Source organism: Eumetopias jubatus, unplaced genomic scaffold (assembly GCF_037043125.1).
Source record: "Eumetopias jubatus isolate StellerSeaLion01/CBP00866 unplaced genomic scaffold, mEumJub1_p1.0 scaffold_3, whole genome shotgun sequence".
NCBI lineage: Eukaryota > Metazoa > Chordata > Mammalia > Carnivora > Otariidae > Eumetopias > Eumetopias jubatus.
Genome location: NW_028274809.1, coordinates 164,022,666 through 164,046,365, shown reverse-complemented (window position 1 = coordinate 164,046,365; position 23,700 = coordinate 164,022,666). Strand labels below are relative to the sequence as shown.

The 23,700-nt window shown below is 38.9% G+C and overlaps 1 protein-coding gene across 1 annotated transcript; it reads left to right on the top strand.

Annotated features, from left to right (window-relative positions):
- Window positions 1–1,073: 1,073 nt before the first annotated feature.
- On the top strand, window positions 1,074–22,848 carry FBXL3 (F-box and leucine rich repeat protein 3). The gene is made up of 5 exons (XM_028106061.2): window positions 1,074–1,443; window positions 6,030–6,375; window positions 9,870–9,992; window positions 13,310–13,481; window positions 20,333–22,848. The coding sequence occupies exons 2-5, from the start codon at window positions 6,031–6,033 to the stop codon at window positions 20,974–20,976; spliced, it is 1,284 nt and encodes a 427-aa protein (XP_027961862.1). The 5' UTR covers window positions 1,074–1,443; window position 6,030; the 3' UTR covers window positions 20,977–22,848.
- The last annotated feature ends 852 nt before the right edge of the window (window positions 22,849–23,700 follow it).

Sequence of the window (23,700 nt, the reverse complement as noted above, 5' to 3'; positions counted from 1 at the left end):
TTTTACACATGGCTTCCAAGGTTGATTTCTGGGGAGCGATAGAAGAGTAGAGCACTCGCTGGGCATCACTGCTTCCAGGCTCTTACACATGGGGCAGATCACGGAGAAGACCTCTTGGGGTGAAAAATAACTTTCTTTTTATTTTGGAGGAAGGCCGGAGGTTTGGTGCATGATTCAAGTTATGATTTTGTACCTAAGGACATTTCTAACTTTTAAGAAAACCCAGGATCTAAAAATCCGAACTTTTAAAACAAGCTAAGTAGGCAGCCCTTAAGACACAAAGACTCCTGGACTTGACACAAGGCTTCACCTGGGGGTTATCTTTTAAATAGCCATCTACTCCTTTACACTTTCTCATTGTGTTTCAGAAAGCTGTTCTCAAATTTCAGGAGTCTATCTACTTTATAAAGGTAGTTTTAAAAAGTAGTAACTCTGATGACAAAAAGATGGTTTTAGAAAAATTGGAAAATACAAACTTTAAATATAAAAATCATTTGTAATCCCATCGTTAACACTGCCACCATTCTTCCCTGACTCCTCATAGTTTTTAAAATCACCTATACGTACCTAGGCTGTGTGTCAGTTTTCAGAGCCTGTATTTTAACCCCTCGGGTTCCGCGGCGCAGGCGTGCCCAGCCGAAGCCCCGCCTGGCAGCGCGGAGGTGTGTCTGCCGTCAGCAGCTGAGTTGATTTTTCTGCCGCGAACCAGCTGTGCGTTTGCCGCTGGCTGCGGAGACAGTCCCTCCTTTCCTCCCTTCCTGCTCCATCTCCCTAAACTTTCCAATTTCAACAGCAGATAGCTTTTTAGCCATCTAGCTCGTTCCAGCCCTCCCACACTGGCTTCGAAACGAAAACTCCCCTAAAAGGAGCAGTAGCGCGTCGGGGAGAAAGGCGGCCGACTCTCCTGGAATCGGAAGGCGAAGGCCCCCGTCGGCACCGGCGGTGCGCGCTCCCGGCGGGCGCGGCCCACTCCCGCCTTCCCCAGCCCTCCGCGGGCGCGCCCCGGCGGACACGCGCCCGCCTCCTCGGGCGGAGACGCGCCCGCCTTCTCGGGCGGAGACGCGCCGGAGAAAGCGCGCGGCCGCGAGCCCCGGGCGCCATTTTGGAGCCGCTGTCTGGGCCGAGGCGGCGGGGACCTACGCGGTGGCCGCGACTCGCTGAAGGAGTCTTTTGCGGCGACAAGGGGTCTCGGAAGGAGGACGCGGACCGCGCGGGACTGAAAAAGAAGTTTTCTCCTGGGGCAGCCAGAGCCGCAAAGGTGGAGCCGCGTTGGCGTCCGCCGCGGGACCAGAGCCTCGGATGCGGGCGGAGCGCGGGGGGCCGCGGCGGCGGGAGCGCGAAGCGGGGCCCCCGGGGGGCCTCATATGAGAGCCGCGGGACCGGTCGCCGCCGCCGTCCCCGGAGCCCGGGGTGGTGTGTGCGGGAAGCCGCCCGCGGCAGCAGGTAACGGCGGAGGGGCAGGGCCAGAGCCCCCCGGTGACGGTGGGGCGGGGGTGGGTCCGCCGACCTTCGCGGGCGGCACGGCGGGTCGGGAGCGCGGGGTCCCGGGCGCGTTCTGGCCGCCCCTCGGGAGCGTCGGGCGGAGCGCGGCGCCCAGACCTTGGAGCCTGCTTGGGGGCGTTTCCCCGCGATGCCTGCTTCAAAACATGTCAACAAGGCGTGGTGCGTGTGCGGGCTCGGGGTTGTCGCCGGGTTTTATTACCCTTGACGGGGATTGGTGACAGGCACCGTAGAGCTTGCGCTCTGCCACGCTCTTCCCGGCGTGGGCTGTGCCCGTGTGTGTAGCTTGAAAAACGAGGGGCGTTAAGATGTCAAAACAGACTGCCCAGGGTAGAGCGCGTGCGAAATGTCGGAGAGCCAATCCGTGGAGGTGGCGCAGGAGGAGGGGACGCTTCGGCCCCGTAGCCAAGTAGAAAACTTGGTCAACTTGCGATGAGCAGCTTCGCGCCTGCCTTAGGCGTGGGCAGCGTTTCAGGTGGAGTTGCAAATAGGGATCAGGAAGCAGCCTGTTAAATGACTGACATGCATCTCCAAGCTAAGAGGGTAGATTACCATTATTTTGTTGCTGATGATGTCCAATCCAGTGGCCCAGATCTCTTAATTAGTCTTTTTTTCTCCTTCTTTTGAAATATTTATAATAATGCCCTCCACTCTGAGTTTTCTACAAATAACCGCTACATATATTTTCATCACCACACTCTTCCTACCATCTAGTTCTGAGAATTAATCTCTTCCCACTTTTTTTTTCTTTGTATTCCAGCCGAAGAATGCAGATTAATTTTGATGTTAGTCAAAGCAGAACACAAACGGAAAGGGAATGTGATGCCAAAAGAGGCTTTTTAGAGCTCAGTACAAATGGGCTTTTACAATCACTACATGCACAGTTTACTAAAAGTGCTTAATACAAATGGTGGACACACAGCTGAGTGTTCTCAGCGCTTCTTCTAATGAACGAGTTTACTGCTTCTTTCAGAGTGTATGGAAATGTTAAGAGTTTAGTAACTCCCTGTGCTGCTCAACTAGTCTGTAGTTTTTCCTTATTAGTGTCCCCCCCCTTTGGTGCATCATGATAATTTCAGTCCCTACCAAATGTTCTTGGGGCCTAAGTTGCATGAATTATTTGGGGCCTGGAGAAGTTGCAGTTTGAAATGGAACTGCTGGAGCCCTGAAGAAGCCTGATTTTCGTGCTCTGCAGTCTCATTGACATTTATTGTCCAGCTTCCTCCTCTGCACTCCTGTTCAAATATAAGAGGTGTTTTCACTTTGACTAAAACAGGAGAACTCCTGTTTTAAAACTCCATTGATGTAAATTTTTTGCAGACTGGTGGATGCTCTGAATTGTTTATACAGCAAAGCTTCATGTGTAAATAGATTTAATAAAATACTTGAGATCATCTTGGAAAAAACTGACATTTAAAAATTTTATTAGACGCCTACAGTGTTCTTTTATTTTCATGCATGAATGAAAATAATACAGAGAACCATTTTTATCAGCATTTGGCCTTGCATTTTTCTATTGCTGACATAGACTATTGACTGACATATTACAGTCATATTACATATGACAATTTGTAGACTTTTGTTCAGCTTTTCATAAGAGGTAAGTGCTTAAAATATACTTTGGTGATCATACAGTCTTATATCTAGACCAAGAGATACTATTCCTCAGGGTTGCATATGTCTTTTCGATATGGCACCTTTTTTCTCCCCTCAACTTGGAAGGGTATTGAAACATACTTTTATTTAAAACAGGGCTGTAATAGACAAAGGAAAGTACCTATTGTTAGCATCAGCAAAGTATTAGCAAAGATAATTGTGTAAATAAGGCTGTCATTTTATTGTTTATATATCCCTATATTCTAAAGTAAAATGAATCATTCCATCTGTAAGTTGAATAATTATCGTTTTAGAAGATTTTCTCCAGAAACAGGCAGTCAGCATTGTATATTAAGGAGTAGAAATTATAAAGACAGTTTCATTCTTTTTTGAATCTGTGCATCTCGAAATTATGAGTGATTTTAGGCAGTCAGAAGAGAAATTATAAGCCAAATTGTGAGTTTGGTGGGCAGCAGACTCTTTGTTCTTTGACCCAAATTTTCTATGCTAAAATTAAGCCTTCAGGATAAGGTAGGGCCGAAAAATGGGTCATAGTGACAGTGTTACCTCAACCTCTAGTGGGATATTATTACTAGAAGGTTTTTTTTTATATTAAAGATTATATTGTAGATTATATTACCTTTTCTCCAAACACATTCAAAAATGTATTCTTAGATTCACACCCAAGTTTTAATCTTCCATAAAACTACCCTCTTGCCATCACCTCTGTCATTCTGTTTTCTTCTTTACTCTCCCCTTGCTAGTTGTTTAACTCACATAGTTGGAAGTAGGATCAGTGAGGAATGTAGTTCATTTATTGCACATGTGCTAAGACCTCCAGGGCGGATTCTAATGGCATGAAGGCCAAGGGGCCTTTGCCATTGTTTCCTTCCAGCCGCCAGTCCTCTTTTACAAGTTTTGCTAGCTGTTGGATAGAGAGAGTCTACAGAGACATATTTGGTTAAGAGTCATGCATATGCACATCCTTCATCCCACACAGAAATCAGAAATTCTTACACACTCATATGCCAGAAGAAGGGAGTTGGAGCCACAAGCCATTCTTTCCAAAAGCTGTGACTCCAAATCGAAACCACTACCCTGCCAGAACTATTCTCTAGAGATAAAAGTGTTGCAGGCCTAAACTAAACAGGGGTACTAGTGATTGATCTGCAATTACCCCCTTCAGTTTGGAGCCTGCAGTACTTACTTTTCCAAATAACAAATCAAAACAAGACCTTTTTATCTGATTAAAATGTAATTCATTGACATTAAAAGAAATGCGTATAATATAGACAAACGCATATAATATTGGCAAAACAGTATTCAACTGTAATGCCACTATTATAATCTCATTACTACATTGTTAATATATAATACAGTATAATCCCACTTATAGTACGTTACTGTGGTGAATCTACTTCCGGTGTGTGTTTCTTATACATAAACGTGTTCTTGCACTTTCTCACACATACTTCATTTTTGTGTCATACATTGTAATGTCTTTAATGCTAGACTGCTTTCCTGTACCTGAATTCAACATTCTCTATCTCCTTTCAAGCCCTAATACTATTTAATTCCTCACAAGAACCCTGTGCGTTATTATCCCCACTTTACAAACTGAAGCGCACAGGAAGGTCAAGTAATTTGTTCAAGGCCACATAACGAAGAGAGGTAGGGCCACAGTTCAAACCCAGGGAGCTTGATTCCCCAGAGCCCATTCTCTTAACCATGCTACTATTTTGCAACAAAGACCATTACAAAAAAACAAATGGAATGAAGGTAGTACATATATACAGAGTAAATACATACCTAGTTCAGAAATACAGTTTAGTGGGGCACCTGGGTGGCTCAGTCGTTAAGCGGCTGCCTTCAGCTCAGGTCATGATCCCGGGGTCCTGGGATCGAGCCCCGCATCGGGCTCCCTGCTCCGCGGGAGGCCTGCTTCTCCCTCTCCCACTCCTCCTGCTTGTGTTCCCTCTCTCACTGTGTCTCTCTCTGTCAAATAAAATCTTAAAAAAAAAAAAAAGTACAGTTTAGGGTAAACATTGCAATAGTAACTGATGTGTTGGAAGAAGAAACCACATTTTGGACCTGTGCATAGTAGGGATGGATTTGTTTATTTTAAGCAGAGATTGCATCTGGCAGTAATGCACATCACAGACTATTCAGTGTGGAAAGATCTGTTGGCTACTTAATTCAAATCCTTTCTAAAGGTCCTTGGGACTGTGGTGTCCTTGAATTTAAGTCAGATATAGCAGGTATCCTTAGATGATTTTTTTTAATTTTATTTTAATGTTAATCACCATACATTACATCATTAGTTTTTGATGTAGTGTTCCATGATTAATTGTTTGCATATAACACCCAGTGCTCCATGCAGTACGTGCCCTCCTTAATACCCATCACCAGGCTAACCCATCCCCCCAGCCCCTCCCCTCTAGAACCCTCAGTTTGTTTCCTAGAGTTCATAGTCTCGTGGTTCGTCTCTCCCTCCAATTCCCCCTCTTCATTTTTCCCTTCCTACTATCTTCTTTTTTTAAAACATATAATGTGTTATTTGTTTCAGAGGTACAGGTCTGTTAAGAACCTTTGGAAAGTATCACCGTAGATTCTTTTTTATATTCCTTTTAGTTGACTACAGTTTTTGAAATATAATTCTTGATTTAGTTTCAAAATCATGATTCTTCCCCTCACCCGAGTAGTACAGTATAAAAACATGTTTAAAAACACCTGTAAAATAACAGTTGGTCTCCACTGGCATTTTTCATTATATTTTGTTTTGATATTCTCCTTGAATTACTGGTCCAGTTCTTTTTGCATGTTTGTGTTTCTATTTATAAACAGACATATGCATCTCAGTGACAGAATGAGTATTGAATTTATTTTTATTCAAAAGTTAAGTATGAAAAAAAATGATGCATTTTTCTGAATAGGATGAAACGAGGAGGAAGAGATAGTGACCATAATTCATCGGAAGGTACTGCAGAGAAGTCTAAGAAACTGAGGACTACAAATGAGCATTCTCAGACTTGTGATTGGGGTAATCTCCTTCAGGACATTATTCTCCAAGTATTTAAGTATTTGCCTCTTCTTGACCGGGCTCATGCTTCACAAGTTTGCCGCAACTGGAACCAGGTATTTCACATGCCTGACTTGTGGAGATGTTTCGAATTTGAACTGAATCAGCCAGCTACATCTTACTTGAAAGCTACACATCCAGAGCTGATCAAACAGATTATTAAAAGACATTCAAACCATCTGCAATATGTCAGCTTCAAGGTAATACTTTAAATCCTTTTAAAAAATAAAGCATATTTTGTTTTGGCTTTTTTGTCCTAAACCAATATGTCTTCCCCTGTCTTTAAAATACTGCCTTTTTAGAGAAAGTTCTTAAAGGTTGAGAATTACTGCATACCTTAGAAGCTGTCAGAAATATATTTGAGCTAAATAACTCCATTGAATCATAATTACTGATAATTTTTTAAAAGAACAGAAGCAACTATTAAATAAGCATAAATCATTTACCAAAGCTGACAGTCACATTGAATTATTGTTAATTTGAGGAAAAAAATATGAAATGTGGAGATTATGATTGACTAAACTTAATTGCTGTTACTGTTTAATAGGGACTGAATTCTGCTTATTGATGGCTTTATGATATAGGGTCTTCAAAGAAAAAGGAGATACAGAAATATTATGTAAAAGGTTTAGATGAATATATTTTAGAGAGAAATAGGAGAAGGTGTGTGGAAGAATGCCAAAGAGAACTGTTTGTTTCTTTTCATTGCCAGAAGGGACATATTGGAGTTCATGCAGTGATGAGAGAAATTAAGTGGGGTGGCTTTTTGAGCTGTCTGGAATAGTTTAAGGAATCACAGTGGTTTATAGGAGTACAGAGGCTTATAATGTTTTGTTCTGAGGATGAGTAATGGAATGTAGACGTGTTTACTAAACCTTTAACATACCTGACAGTTGTTGCAAAGTAACATATGGAATATCTGATTACCCATAGGTAGCAGTTGTTAAATAGGTCAGATTAAACCTAGATAAAGCAATGGTTCTTAACCCAGAGTTCTTTGCAGAAACTAGTCTTGACTCTCTCAAGGGTGTCATTCCTTTTTAGATGAAGATTACTTGCTTATTCTTCCACATGTGTCTGAAGAGGAGGAGAGAGGTGGTGATGGGAATGGTTGGGTACATTTGGCCATTTTACCAGAAAAATGCACAAAGGCACTTAGCCCACTGGGGGTAGGATTGGTAGGTTTAGCAAGTAAAAATAGAGGATGTCTATTAATTGAATTTTGATTTTAGATAATCAAATAATTTGGTATAAATATGTTCCATTCATTATTTGGGACATAATACTTAAGTGGATGTCCTGTATATTGTCTGGCAACCCTAACTGAGGGTAAGGGTGAGGGAATGGTGAGAGAATCAAACAAATCCAAGAACTCCTTGAGTGTTGTCCCTCCCCCCACCTCCCCATGAAGAAACTTCAAGAGCCTTCCTTGGTTTCAGTCATCTTTGAGTTGTCTAAGAGTATTCTAATGGTAAATTTGAGAAAAGATGAGCGTAATACATTAATCTTATATGTTTAAGACCACTTGCATCCAGGGGGTTGGCTGGGTCAGTGTTAAACTCCTTTACAGCCATGTGACACAATTCAGCTGTATCTAACTTGTATAACCCTCACAAAACCATCTGTCCTATAAGTTTAAACTTTTTCTTTATTATGTTAATCACCATACATTACATCATTAGTTTTTGATGTAGCGTTCCATGATTCATTGTTTGCATATAACACCCAGTGCTCCATTCAGTACGTGCCTTCTTTAATACCCATCACCAGGCTAACCCATGCCCCCACCCCCTCCCCTCTAGAATCTTCAGTTTGTTTCTCAGAGTCCATATGTCTCATGGTTCGTCTCCCTCTCTGATTTCCTCCCCTTCATTTTTCCCTTCCTACTGTCTTTTTTTTTTTTTAACATATGATGTATTATTTGTTTCAGAAGTACAGGTCAGTGATTCAACAGTCTTACACAATTCACAGCGCTCACCATAGCGCACATACCCTCCCCAATGTCTATCACCCAGCCCATCCCTCCCACCCCCCACCACTCCAGCAACCCTCAGTTTGTTTCCTGAGATTAAGAATTCCTCATATCAGTGAGATCATATGATACATGTCTTTCTCTGACTTATTTCGCTCAGCAGAATACCCTTCAGTTCCATCCACGTCGTTGCAAATGGCAAGATTTCATTCCTTTTGATGGCTGCATAATATTCCCTTGTATATATACACCACATCTTTTTTATCCATTCATCTGTCGATGGACATCTTGGCTCTTTCCATAGTTTGGCTATTGTGGACATTGCTGCTATAAACATTGGGGTGCATGTACCCCTTCGGATCACTACATTTGTATCTTTGCGGTAAATACCCAGTAGTGCAATTGCTGGGTCATGTGGTAGCTCTATTTTCAACTGTTTGAGGAACCTCCATACTGTTTTCCAGAGGGTCTGCACCAGCTTGCATTCCCACCAACGATGTAGGAGGGTTCCCCTTTCTCCACATCCTCGCCAACATCTGTCGTTTCCTGACTTGTTAATTTCACCTCACACCAGTCAGAATGGCTAAGTTTAAACATTTTTATTAGGGATTGTTTATTTTCCTGAGATACAATTTCTGATTTACCAAAAGAACCATACTGTTAAGATTCTCCTGAGCTCTCCTGATTATATTTGTGTTCAGTTTATCACTAACTAGGCTAGACAGGCTTGTAGTCAATTATGAGTATAGAACAGTGGTTCTCAAACTTTATGTGCGTCATAAACACCTGGAGTGCTTGTTGAGACAAAGATTGCTGGGTCCCACCCCCAGAGTTTCTGATTGAGATGATCTGGGTTGAGCATGAGAATTTGCATTTCTAACTGCTTCCCAGGTGTTGTTGATGCTGCTGGTCTAGGGAGCACACATTGGAACCACTTGTGTAGAAATACTTAGCCAATGAAAAGTATTACAAACACTTCTGAAATAGTCCATCAGTTTTACAACCAGCCCTTGAGAACATTTTTGGGTTAAGGTAGTGTACATCAATCTGGAAATGAAAGTAATATTACTTTTAAGTAGTCTCTCTTAAGATGTTTTTTAGCCCAGGGAAAACTTCCTCTTTGGTAGAAGAGCTCCTTCTCATATCCTACAGGAGTTTCTGTCCATATTACTCTTCCTCCAGGAAATGTTTATGTGTGGGAGCAGCTGCTTCTCATTTGGTTCAGATTTTCATGCTTCACTGGTCAGATGTCCTTATTTTATTTCACATTCATCTTTCCATTAATATCATTAATGATGAATCCCAGGTTGTGACTAATTTGAACCTTTTGAGTAAATGCTCACTTTATGGTTCCTTGAAACATGTGTACCATAGACACTGTATTTGCATGTAGAATCAGATCCACTACCAAATATATAATTATTTTTCAGAGGTTATAAATTCATGTGTTCCATTAGGTTATATATCATACGGTCAGTTTGGAATAAATCAACTTAAAAACCAAGTCCTTTCAACATTAAGTATATATTGTATCATAACAAAATTTAAGTCTTGACAATTGCACTTAAAATTTTTCAGGGAGACATGTATGTGAGGGTATATGATTGAAAGAATAAATACTCTTTGTAATGTAATAAACTAATAACTGTTCGTGCTTTTGTAAAAAGATTACACAGAGAAATGTAAATATATGCATGGCTAAATGATGTGTTCTTTTTTAAGGTGGACAGCAGCAAAGAATCAGCTGAAGCAGCTTGTGATATATTATCGCAGCTGGTAAATTGCTCTTTAAAAACACTTGGACTTATTTCAACGGCTCGGCCAAGCTTTATGGATTTACCAAAGGTATTTGCTGGTTTTGTTATTGGCAGTTACTGAGAAATTGAATGAAGCCCTGCCCATTTCTTGTAGTGACAATAAAAGTGTAAGAAAAATAGTATACTCAGTGGAAAACTGGTTACTATTTAGATGGTTAGGCAATAGGATTTTTAAAAAAGCTTTTCCTTTTTCTGATTACCTTGTACTTCTTGATGGGAAAAGTTTGAATTTGCAGAGGGGACATACTAACAGAGACTAAGTAAAACTGAGAAACAAGCATATTAGAAAAAAGACATATAGCAGCCCCTTTTTGGACTTTCAGAGCAGATTGGTGAAATTATAATCAAAGAAAAGTAGACAGTGCCAGTAGTGAGAACATATATAGCTTACTTATAAAATCTTCTGGTAAATGTGTAAAGATTTATTCTTGAGCAAAAATTAGTGCAGCTTGGATTAATGCATAGATTTTATTTAAAGAAAACCTTTTCTTTTTGGTGAAGAGTGAACTATTTATATTCATATATATATGTTCTAACATAATCCTGCATGTAATTATATGGTGTCTCTAATAACTAGTCTCAAAGGAGAAAAATAAGTGTGCATTTTTAAAGATTTATTTAATTTTTTTATTTACATTTTTTAAAGATTTTATTTGACGGAGAGAGAGCACAAGTAGGGGAAGCAGCAGAGGGAGAGGGAGAAGCAGACTCCCCGCTGAGCAGGGAGCCCAGTGCGGGGCTCGCTCCCAGGACCCTGGGATCATGACCTGAGCCAAAGGCAGACGCTTAACGACTGAGCCACCCAGGCAGCCCTATTTATTTAATTTAGAGAGCACGCTCGAATGTGAAGGAGGGGCAAAGGGAGGGGGAGAGGGAGAGAATCTCAAGAAGAATCCCCACCCAGCATGGAGCCCAATGTGGAGCTTGATCCCGTGACCCTGAGATCATGACTTGAGCTGAAATCAAGAATCAGACGCCCAACCGACTAAGCCACTTAGACACCCCAAGTGTGCATTTTTAGAAAGGCAATTGTTAAAGGCCCCCTGAGTTGTTAGCTGATGTTGGGTAGGTTAGCATCCAGCAATAATTTGAAAGGTTTTTTTCAGAGTACACTGCAGACTGAAATATAGATACCCATATAACACATCTAACAGTTTAATTTACTAGGGTGATTCAGGAAGAAATAGTATTAAATTGAGTGTGTGTTATAACCCAGGTGGTAATGGAATGGAATATCAATAACAAATGTATCACCAGTTGATTACAAAGTCTTAATTGATTTTATTTTTTGAGAGAGACCGAGCATGAGTGGCTGGGGTTGGGGGCAGAGTGAGAGGGGGAGAGAGAATCCGAAGCAAGCTTCACACCTAATGTGGAGCCCAACATGGGGCTTGATCGCATGACCCTAAGATCATGACCTGAGCCCCTTAATTGATTTTTTAAAAGTTTCCTTACATACATTTGAGATTAAATGTTTTCCTCATGTAAGGTAAGGGAGATGGGTAAGATACTCTGTTCAACATTTTAAGATTGTAAGTACGTGAGTCCGAGCACTGTGGTTCTCTCAAACTTAATGTACATGAAAATCACCTTTAGAAACTTTGAGATTTTGGATTACTTTTCCTGTTCTGAATTTCCCCCTCCTATGAGCAGTCCAGGAGATTCTGATTAAGTCAGTTAGAGCACTGGGCACCTGGGTGGCTCAGTCGTTAAGTGTCTGCCTTCGGCTCGGGTCATGATCCCAGGGTGCTGGGATCGAGCCCCGCATCGGGCTCTCTGCTCAGTGGGAAGCCTTCTTCTCCCTCTCCCACTCCCCCTGCTTGTGTTCCCTTTCTCGCTGTGTCTCTCTCTCTCAAATAAATCTTAAAAAAAAAAAAAGAGCACTGACTTATATGGGAAATGATATATTCTGAATTGATTTTCTACGTACATAGCATAGCTAAAAAACAAATATATAGTATAAAACATACTATATTAAAAGGTATGCTGAACAAATTTAATTTCTTTTTTTCTTACTACTAAGGATTATCATTATACATATCTAGTACTAATACTTTAGTAGTTTTTTCTTTGGGTACTATGATGCATCTAGTAGGATGGCTTCCTTCCTTAATTAAATGGGTCTAAGATGCTTATATTGTTCCCCCACCCCACCCCCCCATCCCCTTTTTGGCTTTGTAGAAGATTGAAATAGGATATTGCTATATCTTGGAAATCTTGGGAGAACTGAAGAGAACATGAAAGAAGTGTATTTGACCAGAGATAAATCTGAGGGAAATGAGGAAAAGGCAGTGATAGTCATGAGTATACTAATGACATGTGACTGTACAAGATATAATTGAGTTTGATGCCGAAGTGGTAGGAGAAAGCTATTAACATTTAAATGGGTCAAAATTTAATTAGTTAACCAGTTATTTAATTGTAGGGGAAAAGAAAGTTAGGGTATGTGATCATGAAAATGGTGTTTCATTGTACTTTTTTGGCTGTTAGCCTGCCCTCATTCCTTTTAACTGCTGTAGTGAATTTATAAAGCAAAATGGAGGGTGAGATTGGTTATGTAGAGGAAGATGTTGGAGCATATGTTTACCTCTCTTTCCTACTCCTGGATTCTTTGTCCATTGGTTTTAGCTGATTCCAAGTTACATACTCTGACCATGCTTTAATTCCTGCTGTACTACAGTGGTTCCTTTAGGGTCAGATTCTGTGTCCAGCAGATAATTACATGTATATAATAAATGCAATAATAATAACTGGTACGTTTGTGGGAGAATACATTAGAATAACATGGCTTGAAAATACTATAGATAATTTAACATATTTAAAGGAGTTTTAAACTTGGAATTTTATTTAGGTGTGATTTTCCTTATTTTAGAATCAAAATCTCTGTGAGCTTTTATATTCCAAGTAAGTCTTTCATAGCTTCTGAGTTGATTTTTGTTATAATTTTTAATGATTATGCCAATAATTATTACTATTTTAACAGTCATTATCAGACCAAAAAAGAATGCAGTCGAGTGTTAGAAAACACCGGAGCAGGGTTTCCAGATGTGATATGAAGTTTTGGAGAGGTGTTCTCATCCTGGAATCCATAATTTGTCTTCTTACCAGTGATTATTGTGATTTAGGACTCACCCTAAGGCTTGAAATCTCTTTCTTCTACAGCTGAAAAGATTTTCCTCAAAGATCGCAAATAGTCACATCTCTTTTTTACAGAGTGCAGAGATGCTACGCCTAAAACAGTTAGTAATATATCATTAGGGTTCAGATGAACCATATGTGAATTATATGAACACCCCCCTTCTCATTTGTGAAAATTGCAACTGTTTTAATTTTTTTGCTTTTCAGTCTCACTTTATTTCTGCACTGACGGTAGTGTTTGTAAACTCCAAATCCTTGTCCTCGCTTAAAATAGATGATACCCCAGTAGATGATCCATCCCTCAAAGTACTAGTGGCCAACAACAGTGATACACTCAAGCTGCTGAAAATGAGCAGCTGTCCTCACGTCTCTCCAGCAGGTATGTTGTGCTTTTTGCCAGATGACCTGTTAGTAAAATGTATTGATGTATTTATCAAATTAAAAACTGTGATCATTAACCTTGTGGATGGGTTAATATGATTATTTCATCTCTTTTGCATAAACATATTTTTAATGTCATAATACAATAGCATAAATTCTGTAGCATTCCTAGCCTAGACACTTACTTTCAACTTATTTTCTACTCTTATTTGGCAACTTGTGTCCAACCTGTGCAAGAAAATGGATAAATTTAAAAAAAAGACAGTATTAGATCTGCCTGAGGTGTCCCTTCAGGTTAGATAGAATTTTCTCTAATTGTAGTTGAGCCAGCAGGGTAGGTTTTGAATCAGCAATTTAGTAATTGTTTTTCTTCTCACTGTGTAGAGGGAGGAGAGTTGTGCTAAAGTTGCCATCTTACATTTTGCAAGATAACCCTATTCCTATGTTGAATTTTGGAGCTGAGAGCCCATTGAATGGGGAATAGCATTATGAAAGCTCTTTCCAACTTTTATAGAATTTTCTAAGCATTACTACATTACTCAGTTTGAAATCATTTAAATTCTAAATGGTTCATATTGTAAAGTAAGTATAAACTCGCACTTGGTATAACTGCTCTCTGATGCTTCACTTCTGACACATCCTCCCACTGTTGACATCCCTCCCAGTCTTTTGGCTGTGTTATTTGAGAAACCTCTTTTTAAGACATAGTGTTAAATCCTTGGTGTCTTTAAATACTTCCCACCTCCTTGCCATAACTAAAGCCTGGCCTTCCCCCAAGAAAATGATTTCCTCTTGGATGGAGATTACTTACTTGTTGTCCATGTGTCCTACATGGAGGGTCTTGGTGATGGGAATGGCTAGGTCTATTGCAGTATTCCCTAGCTGCTTCTGCCACTTCTAGATTATTACTGAAAGTGATTATCTAAATAAAATATAATTTAAGAAGAATGGACCTTTGGCACTTCTGATGTGACCTTGGTTACATTTTCTATCTACAGTATAGGTTTGCTGTGAGAGTGTGGTTCATATTTCATAGCTTGATAGGGTACAAGGCCCTTTGTATCCTGATCTCCACCTGCCTCTTTAATCTTATTTGCTATTCATTCACGTGACGCTTTTACTTGAGTCCTACATAACTACAGTTCTTAGTCCCTGTGTGTGTGCTTTAGTACATTGTACTTTGTGGAATACCGTTCCCCCCCGCCCCACTTCTTCATCTAGCTAACTCCAGGCCAGCCTTCAGAATTGAGCTCAGATGATCCAGTTTTGTTCTTATTTCCTCCTTCTCTCTGGTTTAGATCCCCCATGTGTTGTTTCTGTAGCACTCTGAACATAACTTACAGCACTTCCCATAATATAGGAGAGCCTTTGGGTCTCTGGTTTCTCTGTGAGACTATGAGTTCATTATTCTCTTTATCCTGGTCCATCTTCTGTTCATTTACTTTATTAAACATACACATCAATTCTGATAGTGTGTCTAAACTTGCATGGTCTTACCTAATGGCTTTTGGGCAAGCTGTTCAGGAAGGGAAGGGAAATGAAAGAGGGTTACTTGTAATACTTTTTAATTTAAGAGTATAACCATAGAGGATTTCAATTTAAAATTTAACAAATTTGCATATTTTCTTTCTATCCATATTTTGCATAGTGGGACTATTCTTTCTTGAAGTTGAAATTAAGGGCTATTTTCTATTTTTCTTCACTGAATATTTTATCAAACTTCTTTCCCATTTCATACAGTCCTTATAGTTGTCTACTTGCTTGATTTCTAGGCACCATTTGATACTAGTGACTTGACTCTGATACTGTACTCTTGATTTTCCTCCTTCCTCTCTGATTGTTCTACCATTTCTTTTACTGATTTCTCTTTTCATTCCTTAAATTTTGGTGTTTCACTGTTCTGTGCTGGGTCCTTTTTTTGTTTTACTGTGCAGACTCTGGGCTGTGTCATGGTCATCTATGGTTTCAGTTTCATTCTATATGTTAACACTTCCTACTTAGAGTTGCTCTGGAACTCCAGAGCTTTGTTAAGCTGCGATGGCCCAGTTGCTTGGGAGTGTCTCATTGATATTCAGACTAATAATGAACTTTCTTTTCCCTCTATCCAAATCTCTCACCTTTTCCTTTATGCTATCTCAATAAATGGTACCATCCATCCTAGTTGTCAGGGACCTGACAGACATCCTTGATTCTTCCTACCCTTTCTACATCCCTTCAATCACCAAGGTCTGGTGGCTCCATCCCTAAAGTATGCCTTGAATCTCTATGCTGCGGACTGAAGATCTGTGTCGATCCCCTCTCCAATCCCCGTTCATATTGCTGAAGCCCTAAGTTGCAGTGTGGTGGTGTTTGGAATTGGGTTGGAAGAGTTAGGTCATGAGGGTAGAGCTCTCATAAATGGGATTAGTGCCCTTAGAAGAAGAGACAGGAGAGAGGATCTCCTTTTCACCATGTGAAGACACAGCAAGAAGGTGGCTATCCACAAGCCAGCAAGAATTGTCCTCACCAGAACCTGACCATGCTATTAACATCCTGATGTTGGACTTCCAGGCTCCAGAACTGTGAGGAATAAGTATTTATTGCGTAAGCCACCCTGTCTGTGGTATTCTGTTAAGCAACCTGAACTGACACTGCACCTTTCTTCATCTCCACCCTTACTACTCTAGTACAGGCCCCCATAATCTTTGTGTAGTGTCCTCTTTTTTTTTTTTGAGATTTATTAAAAGAGAGCAAGAGAGTGACAGGATGTGAGCATGAGTGGGGTGGGTAGGAGGAGCAGAGGGAGAGGGATAAGCAGACTCTGTGCTCATTGAGGAACCCGTTGTGGGGCTCGATCTCACCACTCTGAGATTGTGACCTGAGCTGAAGTCAAGAGTCGGACACTTAGGGGCGCCTGGGGGCTCAGTCGTTGGGCGTCTGCCTTCAGCTCGGGTCATGATCCCCGGGTTCTGGGATCGAGCCCCGCATCAGGCTCCCTGCTCGGCGGGGAGCCGGCTTCTCCCTCTCCCACTCCCCCTGCTTCTGTTCCCTCTCTCGCTGTGTCTCTCTCTGTCAAATAAATAAATAAAATAAAATAAAATAAAGAATCGGACACTTAACCAACTGAGCCACCCAGGCGCCCCTGTGCAGTACCCTCTTAAACTGATTTCCTAACTTGCAGCCTGCTCTTCTTTAATGTAATTTCCATGCTACAGATGGTAATCTTTCTAAAATACAAATCTGATTTCTCGTTTTCTTCACACTATGCTTTAGGTAAGATCCCAACTCCTTACTGAGGCTTACAAGGTCCCATATAATCTAGCCCTTGCATGTCTCTTGGGCTTCATCCATAAAGATGTTACCTTACTTGCATTACTATATGTTGAGTTCCTTTTAGTTCTTAGAAGGCTTGTGTTTCTTCCACGACTGGGTGTTTATACGGGAAATACTATTCACTTTCCTTCTCCCTCACCTCTTGCCCTCACTTGATCCTTCTAATTCTTTCTGTCCCACTGTGTTAGCTCTGGGAAATCTTCCTTGATTCCCTTGTTATGACTCCCAGAGCATTCTTGTTTCATTATCTGCTGCCTTCTATTAGGATAAGGCTGTCTTGTTCATGTTGTATTTTACTGCCCTAGCACCAGTGCTTGATATGAAGACGCTTTTAAGTATCAGCTGAAATAATAAACATTTAGTTAGTATTCTGTGTTGTTGATAAGCCAACATTTTGTCTTATAATTCTTTTAAGGTTGGATACTTATTTCTACATTTTTGCTGTGATTTAAAAAATGAACTATTTTGGCACATAGTGGTTTCCTTCTACTAATTTCTTCCATAGGACAGATGATTAAGTAGAAGAACTAGGTCAGAGGTTCTGGATCTTTTTTATGCTTTTTACTGTTTTTTCTTCTAAATGAGTTGTGTGAATTTATAATACCACCAATAATGAATTTCTGTGCAAGTTATAGCATATATCAGTGTTTCATTTCTTTTTATTTCCAAATAATATTCCTTTGTATGGATATATGCCACGTTTACCTTTTGTTCATTTGATGGATATTTGGGTTTCCACGTTTTGACTGTTATGAACAATGCTGCTATGAAAACTCATGTAAGATCTTGTGTGGACATAAGGCTTAATTTCTTTTGGTTATATACCTATGAGTGGAATTGCTGAATCATATAGTAACTGTTTGAGTTTTCTTTTTTTTTTTAAAGATTTTATTTATTTGAGAGAGAATGAGAGAGAGAGAAAGCACATGAGAAGGGGGAGGGTCAGAGGGAGAAGCAGACTCCCTGCTGAGCAGGGAGCCCGGGACTTGATCCCGTGACTCCAGGATCATGACCTGAGCTGAAGGCAGTTGCTTAACCGACTGATCCACCCAGGCGCCCCTGTTTGAGTTTTCTATTGCTGCGTAACTAACAACTACAAATTTAGCAGGTTAAACCAACACTGATTTAGTAGTATCACAGTTCTGTAGGTCAGAGCTATAGGCTTTGCTCAGCTAGCTTGTCTGCTTAGCTAGAGAAGTTCTGAGTCTGACTTCTTTTCTGCAACTGGACTCAGCTTTTGAAGTGTTCATGTGATTAGATTAGAACCACCTGGACAATCCTAAAGCCAACTGTGCTGTATAACGTAACATAATCATGGGAGTGGTATCTTATCACATTTACAAGTTCCAGGGGGTTAGGTTGTGTGATCTTGGGAACCATTTTTAGAATTATGCCTGCCACAACTGCTTTAATAGTTATCAAATGGTATCTGTTTCTTTTATTTGCGTCTTTGGTTACTATTCCCCATGTATTTGTTTTCTATCAGGCTTTATGAGATTGTAAAGAACAGAGATCAGGTTATCCTGGGTAATGATTTATTTCAAAGTATATCCACACCTTATGGAGAACAAAAACTTTGAGGTGGCTGAAGAGTGAAGCACAGATGTCTTTTTTTTTTTTTTTAAGATTTATTTATTTTAGGGATGCCTGGGTGACTCGGTTAAGCATCTTCCTTTGGCTCAGGTCATGATCCTAGCTAGGGTCCCAGGATCGAGTCCCGCATCGGGCTCCTTGCCCCGCGGGGAGCCTGCTTCTCCCTCTGCCTCCCGCTCCCTCTGCTTGTGCTCTCTCTCTCTAAAATAAATGAAATCTTACTTATTTTAGAAAGAGAGAGAGTGGAGGGGGAGGAGCAGAGGGAGAGAGACAAGCAGACTCTGCACTGAGCACGGAGCCCAGTGCAGGGCTCAATCCCATGACCCTGAGATCATGACCTGAGCTGAAACCAAGAATCAGACACTTAACTGAGCCACCCAGGCGCTCCAGCACAGATGTCTTTTATTCCCTCTTTTGTGACTCTTATACTGATGAGTCAATTTATCTCTTCACTGATTCTATTGCCTATATTCTCCTTCCACTGCTATTAAGCTTTGTCTTACTGATGCCTGTCTTGTCACTTCTCAACCAGTAGTTAAGTACATGAACTTAAGAGTCAGTCTGTTTGAATTCCAGCTTTGCTGTCTTTAGCTGCATCGACTTCAAAATAGAAATAACACTTTTCTAGATTTTTTTGAGTATTCATGGGATAACATATCTAGTACCTGACATGTCATACTTATACAATAAATAGTAGATAATATGATACGTGTTTTGTTCCTATCCTTGTTTCTAAACACAAGAAATAAATGGTTTGAATGGATCATTTATCAAGTAGTATAGGCCATCTGGTTGGGGTAGAATTTTTATTCTAGGCCATTTCACTGATCAGGTACTGACCTTTGGTAAGATCTGCTGCTGATAGGGGTTTGGTGCAGTTCTGAAGCATAGTGCCCTAAGTATAGGGAAACATTTAATAGAACTGTTTTCTGGATATGTTAGAATATGTTAGTTATATTTAATATTTCCATGAATGTGAATTTGTTTATCTTTGACTCATTTATCTAGTGGTATCTTGGTATTTTTTTTCTTGGAAATTTGATGTTTATTATATACTATTAGTTAAAACTCTGTTGCTCACGTGTTAGAAATCTTTTTTAAAAAGTTGTCAAATGTTTTATTTAGTTACATTGATTCTTTTGTATGGCTTTACCTTTTTTTTTCTTTTTAATTAGGATTAAGTTTTCAATTTCAAAAAATGTCCATTGGCCTCTATAGCAATGATCATATAATTTTTCTTGGCTTAACCTGCAAGTTTGGTATTAATAATCAGTTTTTTTAAAAAATATGACACTGTCCATTTGTTACTGGGGTAAACTTAGTTATGGAATATTAACATACAGCTAACACTTGAACAACATGGGTTTGAACTTTGTGGGTCCACACACGTGGACTTTTTACAATAAATACAGATTTATACTATATATATATTTCCTCTTACGATTTTCTTAGTATTTTCTTTTTTCTAACTATTGTAAGAATGTAGCACAAAATATATTTAATATACAAAATATGTATTAATTGACTATGTTATCAATAAGGCATCTGGTCAACAGTAGGCTATTAGTGGCTAAATGTTTGAAGAGTCAAAAGTTATGTGCAGATTTTTAACTGTACAGGGGTCAGTGCCCCTAACCCCGGTGTTGTTCAAGGGTCAACTGTATTTATTAATAATTTATGATCTAAGTTGTTAAGTGAGCTTCATGTCTTTTTAAGGTATCATATTTAGAATTGGTCTCATTTTCTTATAGACAGAATTAGTAATAGGTTTTTAACTGTGACTTTCTGGTAGTCCAACAATATAACTAAATTTTAAATTGTATAGCTTTGTGATAGGGAAATATGGTAAACCTTTATTGTGAGACATGTACTTGATGAAATTTTTTGAACAGATGATGAATTTGTACAAAAATTTGGAAATAATTAGGTCTTTTTTCTTTCAAGGTATCCTTTGTGTGGCTGATCAATGTCATGGCTTACGTGAACTGGCCCTGAATTACCACTTGTTAAGTGATGAATTGCTGCTTGCTTTATCTTCTGAAAAACACGTCCGATTAGAACATTTGCGCATTGATGTGGTTAGTGAAAATCCTGGACAGACACACTTCCATACTATTCAGAAGAGCAGCTGGGATGCTTTCATCAGACATTCACCAAAAGTGAACTTAGTGATGTATTTTTTTTTATATGAAGAGGAATTTGATCCATTCTTCCGGTATGAAATACCTGCCACCCATCTTTACTTTGGGAGATCAGTAAGCAAAGATGTGCTTGGCCGTGTGGGAATGACATGCCCTAGACTAGTTGAACTAGTAGTATGTGCTAATGGATTACGGCCACTTGATGAAGAGTTAATTCGCATTGCAGAACGTTGTAAAAATTTGTCAGCTATTGGACTAGGGGAATGTGAAGTCTCATGTAGTGCCTTTGTTGAGTTTGTGAAGATGTGTGGTGGCCGCCTGTCTCAGTTATCCATTATGGAAGAAGTATTAATTCCTGACCAAAAATATAGTTTGGAGCAGATCCATTGGGAGGTGTCCAAGCATCTCGGTAGGGTGTGGTTTCCAGACATGATGCCTACTTGGTAAAGACCGAATGATGTGTAGGGCATGATGAATAGCACCTTAACATTAAGCATATTGTATTATCATAAGAGTTTATTTCCTGTAGTTCTGATGTAATTCTGTTTTGTGGCATGGAAATTTGATACCTGCATTGAATATGTAAGGATGTTACTGGAAGACCCATGGACCAGTTTCGGTCAGAAAACTTCATCTTTCTTTAGCCTGATAGCAAAGCTCAGAAAAAATCTTTTAAAATGTCATTCAGATCTGAAAGTAATAACCAGTTATGAAGATTAACAGTCTGAAAGAAACAAAACCTATACTAGTATCTGAGAAGTGAGTACTAATAGGTTTTCCAAAGTTATGTTCTCTATGCATTTTTTTAAAAATGTAAACTTGACATTTTAGGGTCTTCAGTTATACATACACCTGTTATAAGGTGTTTAATATAGCTCAGGACAGAGCATTTTGTGAGAAAAAATGTGTAGGATATGTCGTATCAAATGAAAGAGATTGGTTGAATGTTCTGAAATATGTTACAGAGCTGTTTAAAGAGGTATGTATAAGTAATTGGATCTCTTAGAAAACTGGAAGTGTCAGTGGTTATTATAGAAGGATAATAAACAGAGCCAAGATCAAATTAAAAGAAAAAAACAGGAAGGGAGGCAGTGTTTAACTTTGTATAAACTTTCAGGTTTGCTCTATAATCTGCTAAACCATATAAATTCTTTTCTGTGATGTTACTATGTATGTGACACTTTGAGGCATCCAGTGTAAAGTAAGGAATGCTTTACCAGTTCTCCTTGGTTTTATCTTTGTTAAAGCTAGTTTTGAAGTATTATACAATAATTGAAATGAAAAACTTATCTATATAAAAAAGCCAAATTGAAGTAATTAAAGGTAGAACTTTAAAATGTTTATAAATTATTTCCATGAAAGAATATTATTTCCAGTGAATTTTAGTGATGGCTCATTTTTCCATTTTGGAATTAAATAGTTCTATAAGTAGAGTTTTCAAAAATAAAAGGAGCACCAATTGTACAGTTCAGCATAAACAAGTAAACTTAAAAGAGGATATATTTAAGTTCATAATCATATTTTTGAGTAAATATTCTCAGTGGACTGGAAAAATTTAATAGAAAAATGTCTTAAGTTTTGTGATTTTAATTTGGTTAAAATGCTATTTTATATTATTTAAGTTAGGTAGCATTTTTATTACTTTCATATGAATAAAGGTTATCCACACATTGCTGTAAAAATATTAAGTTTTGGGTTATATTTAGTTTTTTTAGGTATTATATAAGCTTTGATTCTGAGCACTAGTGCTAGTAGACTATTACCTTTCCTAAGGGAAATTAGAAGTGATTTACCCCAATGGACTAATATATTAATGCTTGAAACTTTTAGAAAGCATCTTGGTAATTATGGAAACTAACAGTCTTACAGATCTAATCTATTTTTTAAATAGATTACCTTCCTAAGAATAAAGTAAAGGTGATTTTTCAAAAGTTATGGTATTCTGGCCACATATAAATGAGAAGAAAAAAGGCTGATCCAGACTTGGAAATTAAAAGCAATTATTGTAATATTTTCCCCTCTCACCAATAGTAAATAGCTTTGTACAAGAAATACCTGTGTTAGTGGATGAAGCTTTTCTTCCTTGAACAACTTTGGAAAATGGATTTGACAGTACATAATCAGTTCTACTAACCAAAGCTTTATTTGGAAATTTACTTTTTTGTACAAATTGAATTACATAATGCTTGAAATACTTTGTCACTTTATAAGCAAAATGCATAGCACTTACTTTGTTTATACTGTAAAGTATGTTAAATGCTTTTATCAATTTGAGAATAAAGAGTTACTAATGCTGTTGTATTATTTAATTTTTAAAAACTACCCTAACATGTACTTGATTTTCCAACAAGTGAGGCATACAAATTTAGGGTTTTAGTTTCAAATTTGTATTGATAAATACAGTGTTTAATATTAAATAAGTTTATGGAAAGATGTAGTAAGATTAGGCAAATGGAATCTATCCTTGAAATAAACTCTTATGACTAAAGTGATAGGAAATAAAAACTGACCGTGAAATGCACATTTCTTTTTCAAATTTTATAAAGAAAATGGTTAAATTAAAAAGAATAGACTCTGCTTTTAGAATAAGAATTATAAAACAGATTATTTTGAAATAGAATTCTTAAAAGTCCTTAAACCCAGGTAGCCTTTTCATAGAGACATGTCTTCTATAAATCCATACAGTCACAATAGTTTGTGTTTTTTTAAGATTTATTTTCGAGAGAGAGCTGAGGGGAGGGGCACAGGGAGAAAGAGCCTTAAGCAGTCTCTGCTGTGCACAAAGCCCCACTCAGCTTGACCTGGGGCTCCGCCTCATGACCTTGAGATCACAACCTGAGTCTGATGCTTAACAGACTTTACCACCCAGGTGTCCCAACCAGAATAGTTTCTAAACTATTGAAATGATTTTCATTTCCTCTCTTCACATCTTCTAGAAAATAACTTCAATTTCCCTTGGTAATCTGGGCTATTTAACAATACTATCAGGAAAAAAAACAACAGGCATAACTAAAGATTAAATCAATTTACTGCATTCAGAGAAAATTTTTTATTTACAGAAAAGCTTAGAATAGATAAATGGGGGGGGTTGGTGTGAAGGCTTAGGCCTGAACTAGGTCCTTTAAGAAGCTGTAATCTGTACCCCATACATAACTGGGAACAATATTTGTA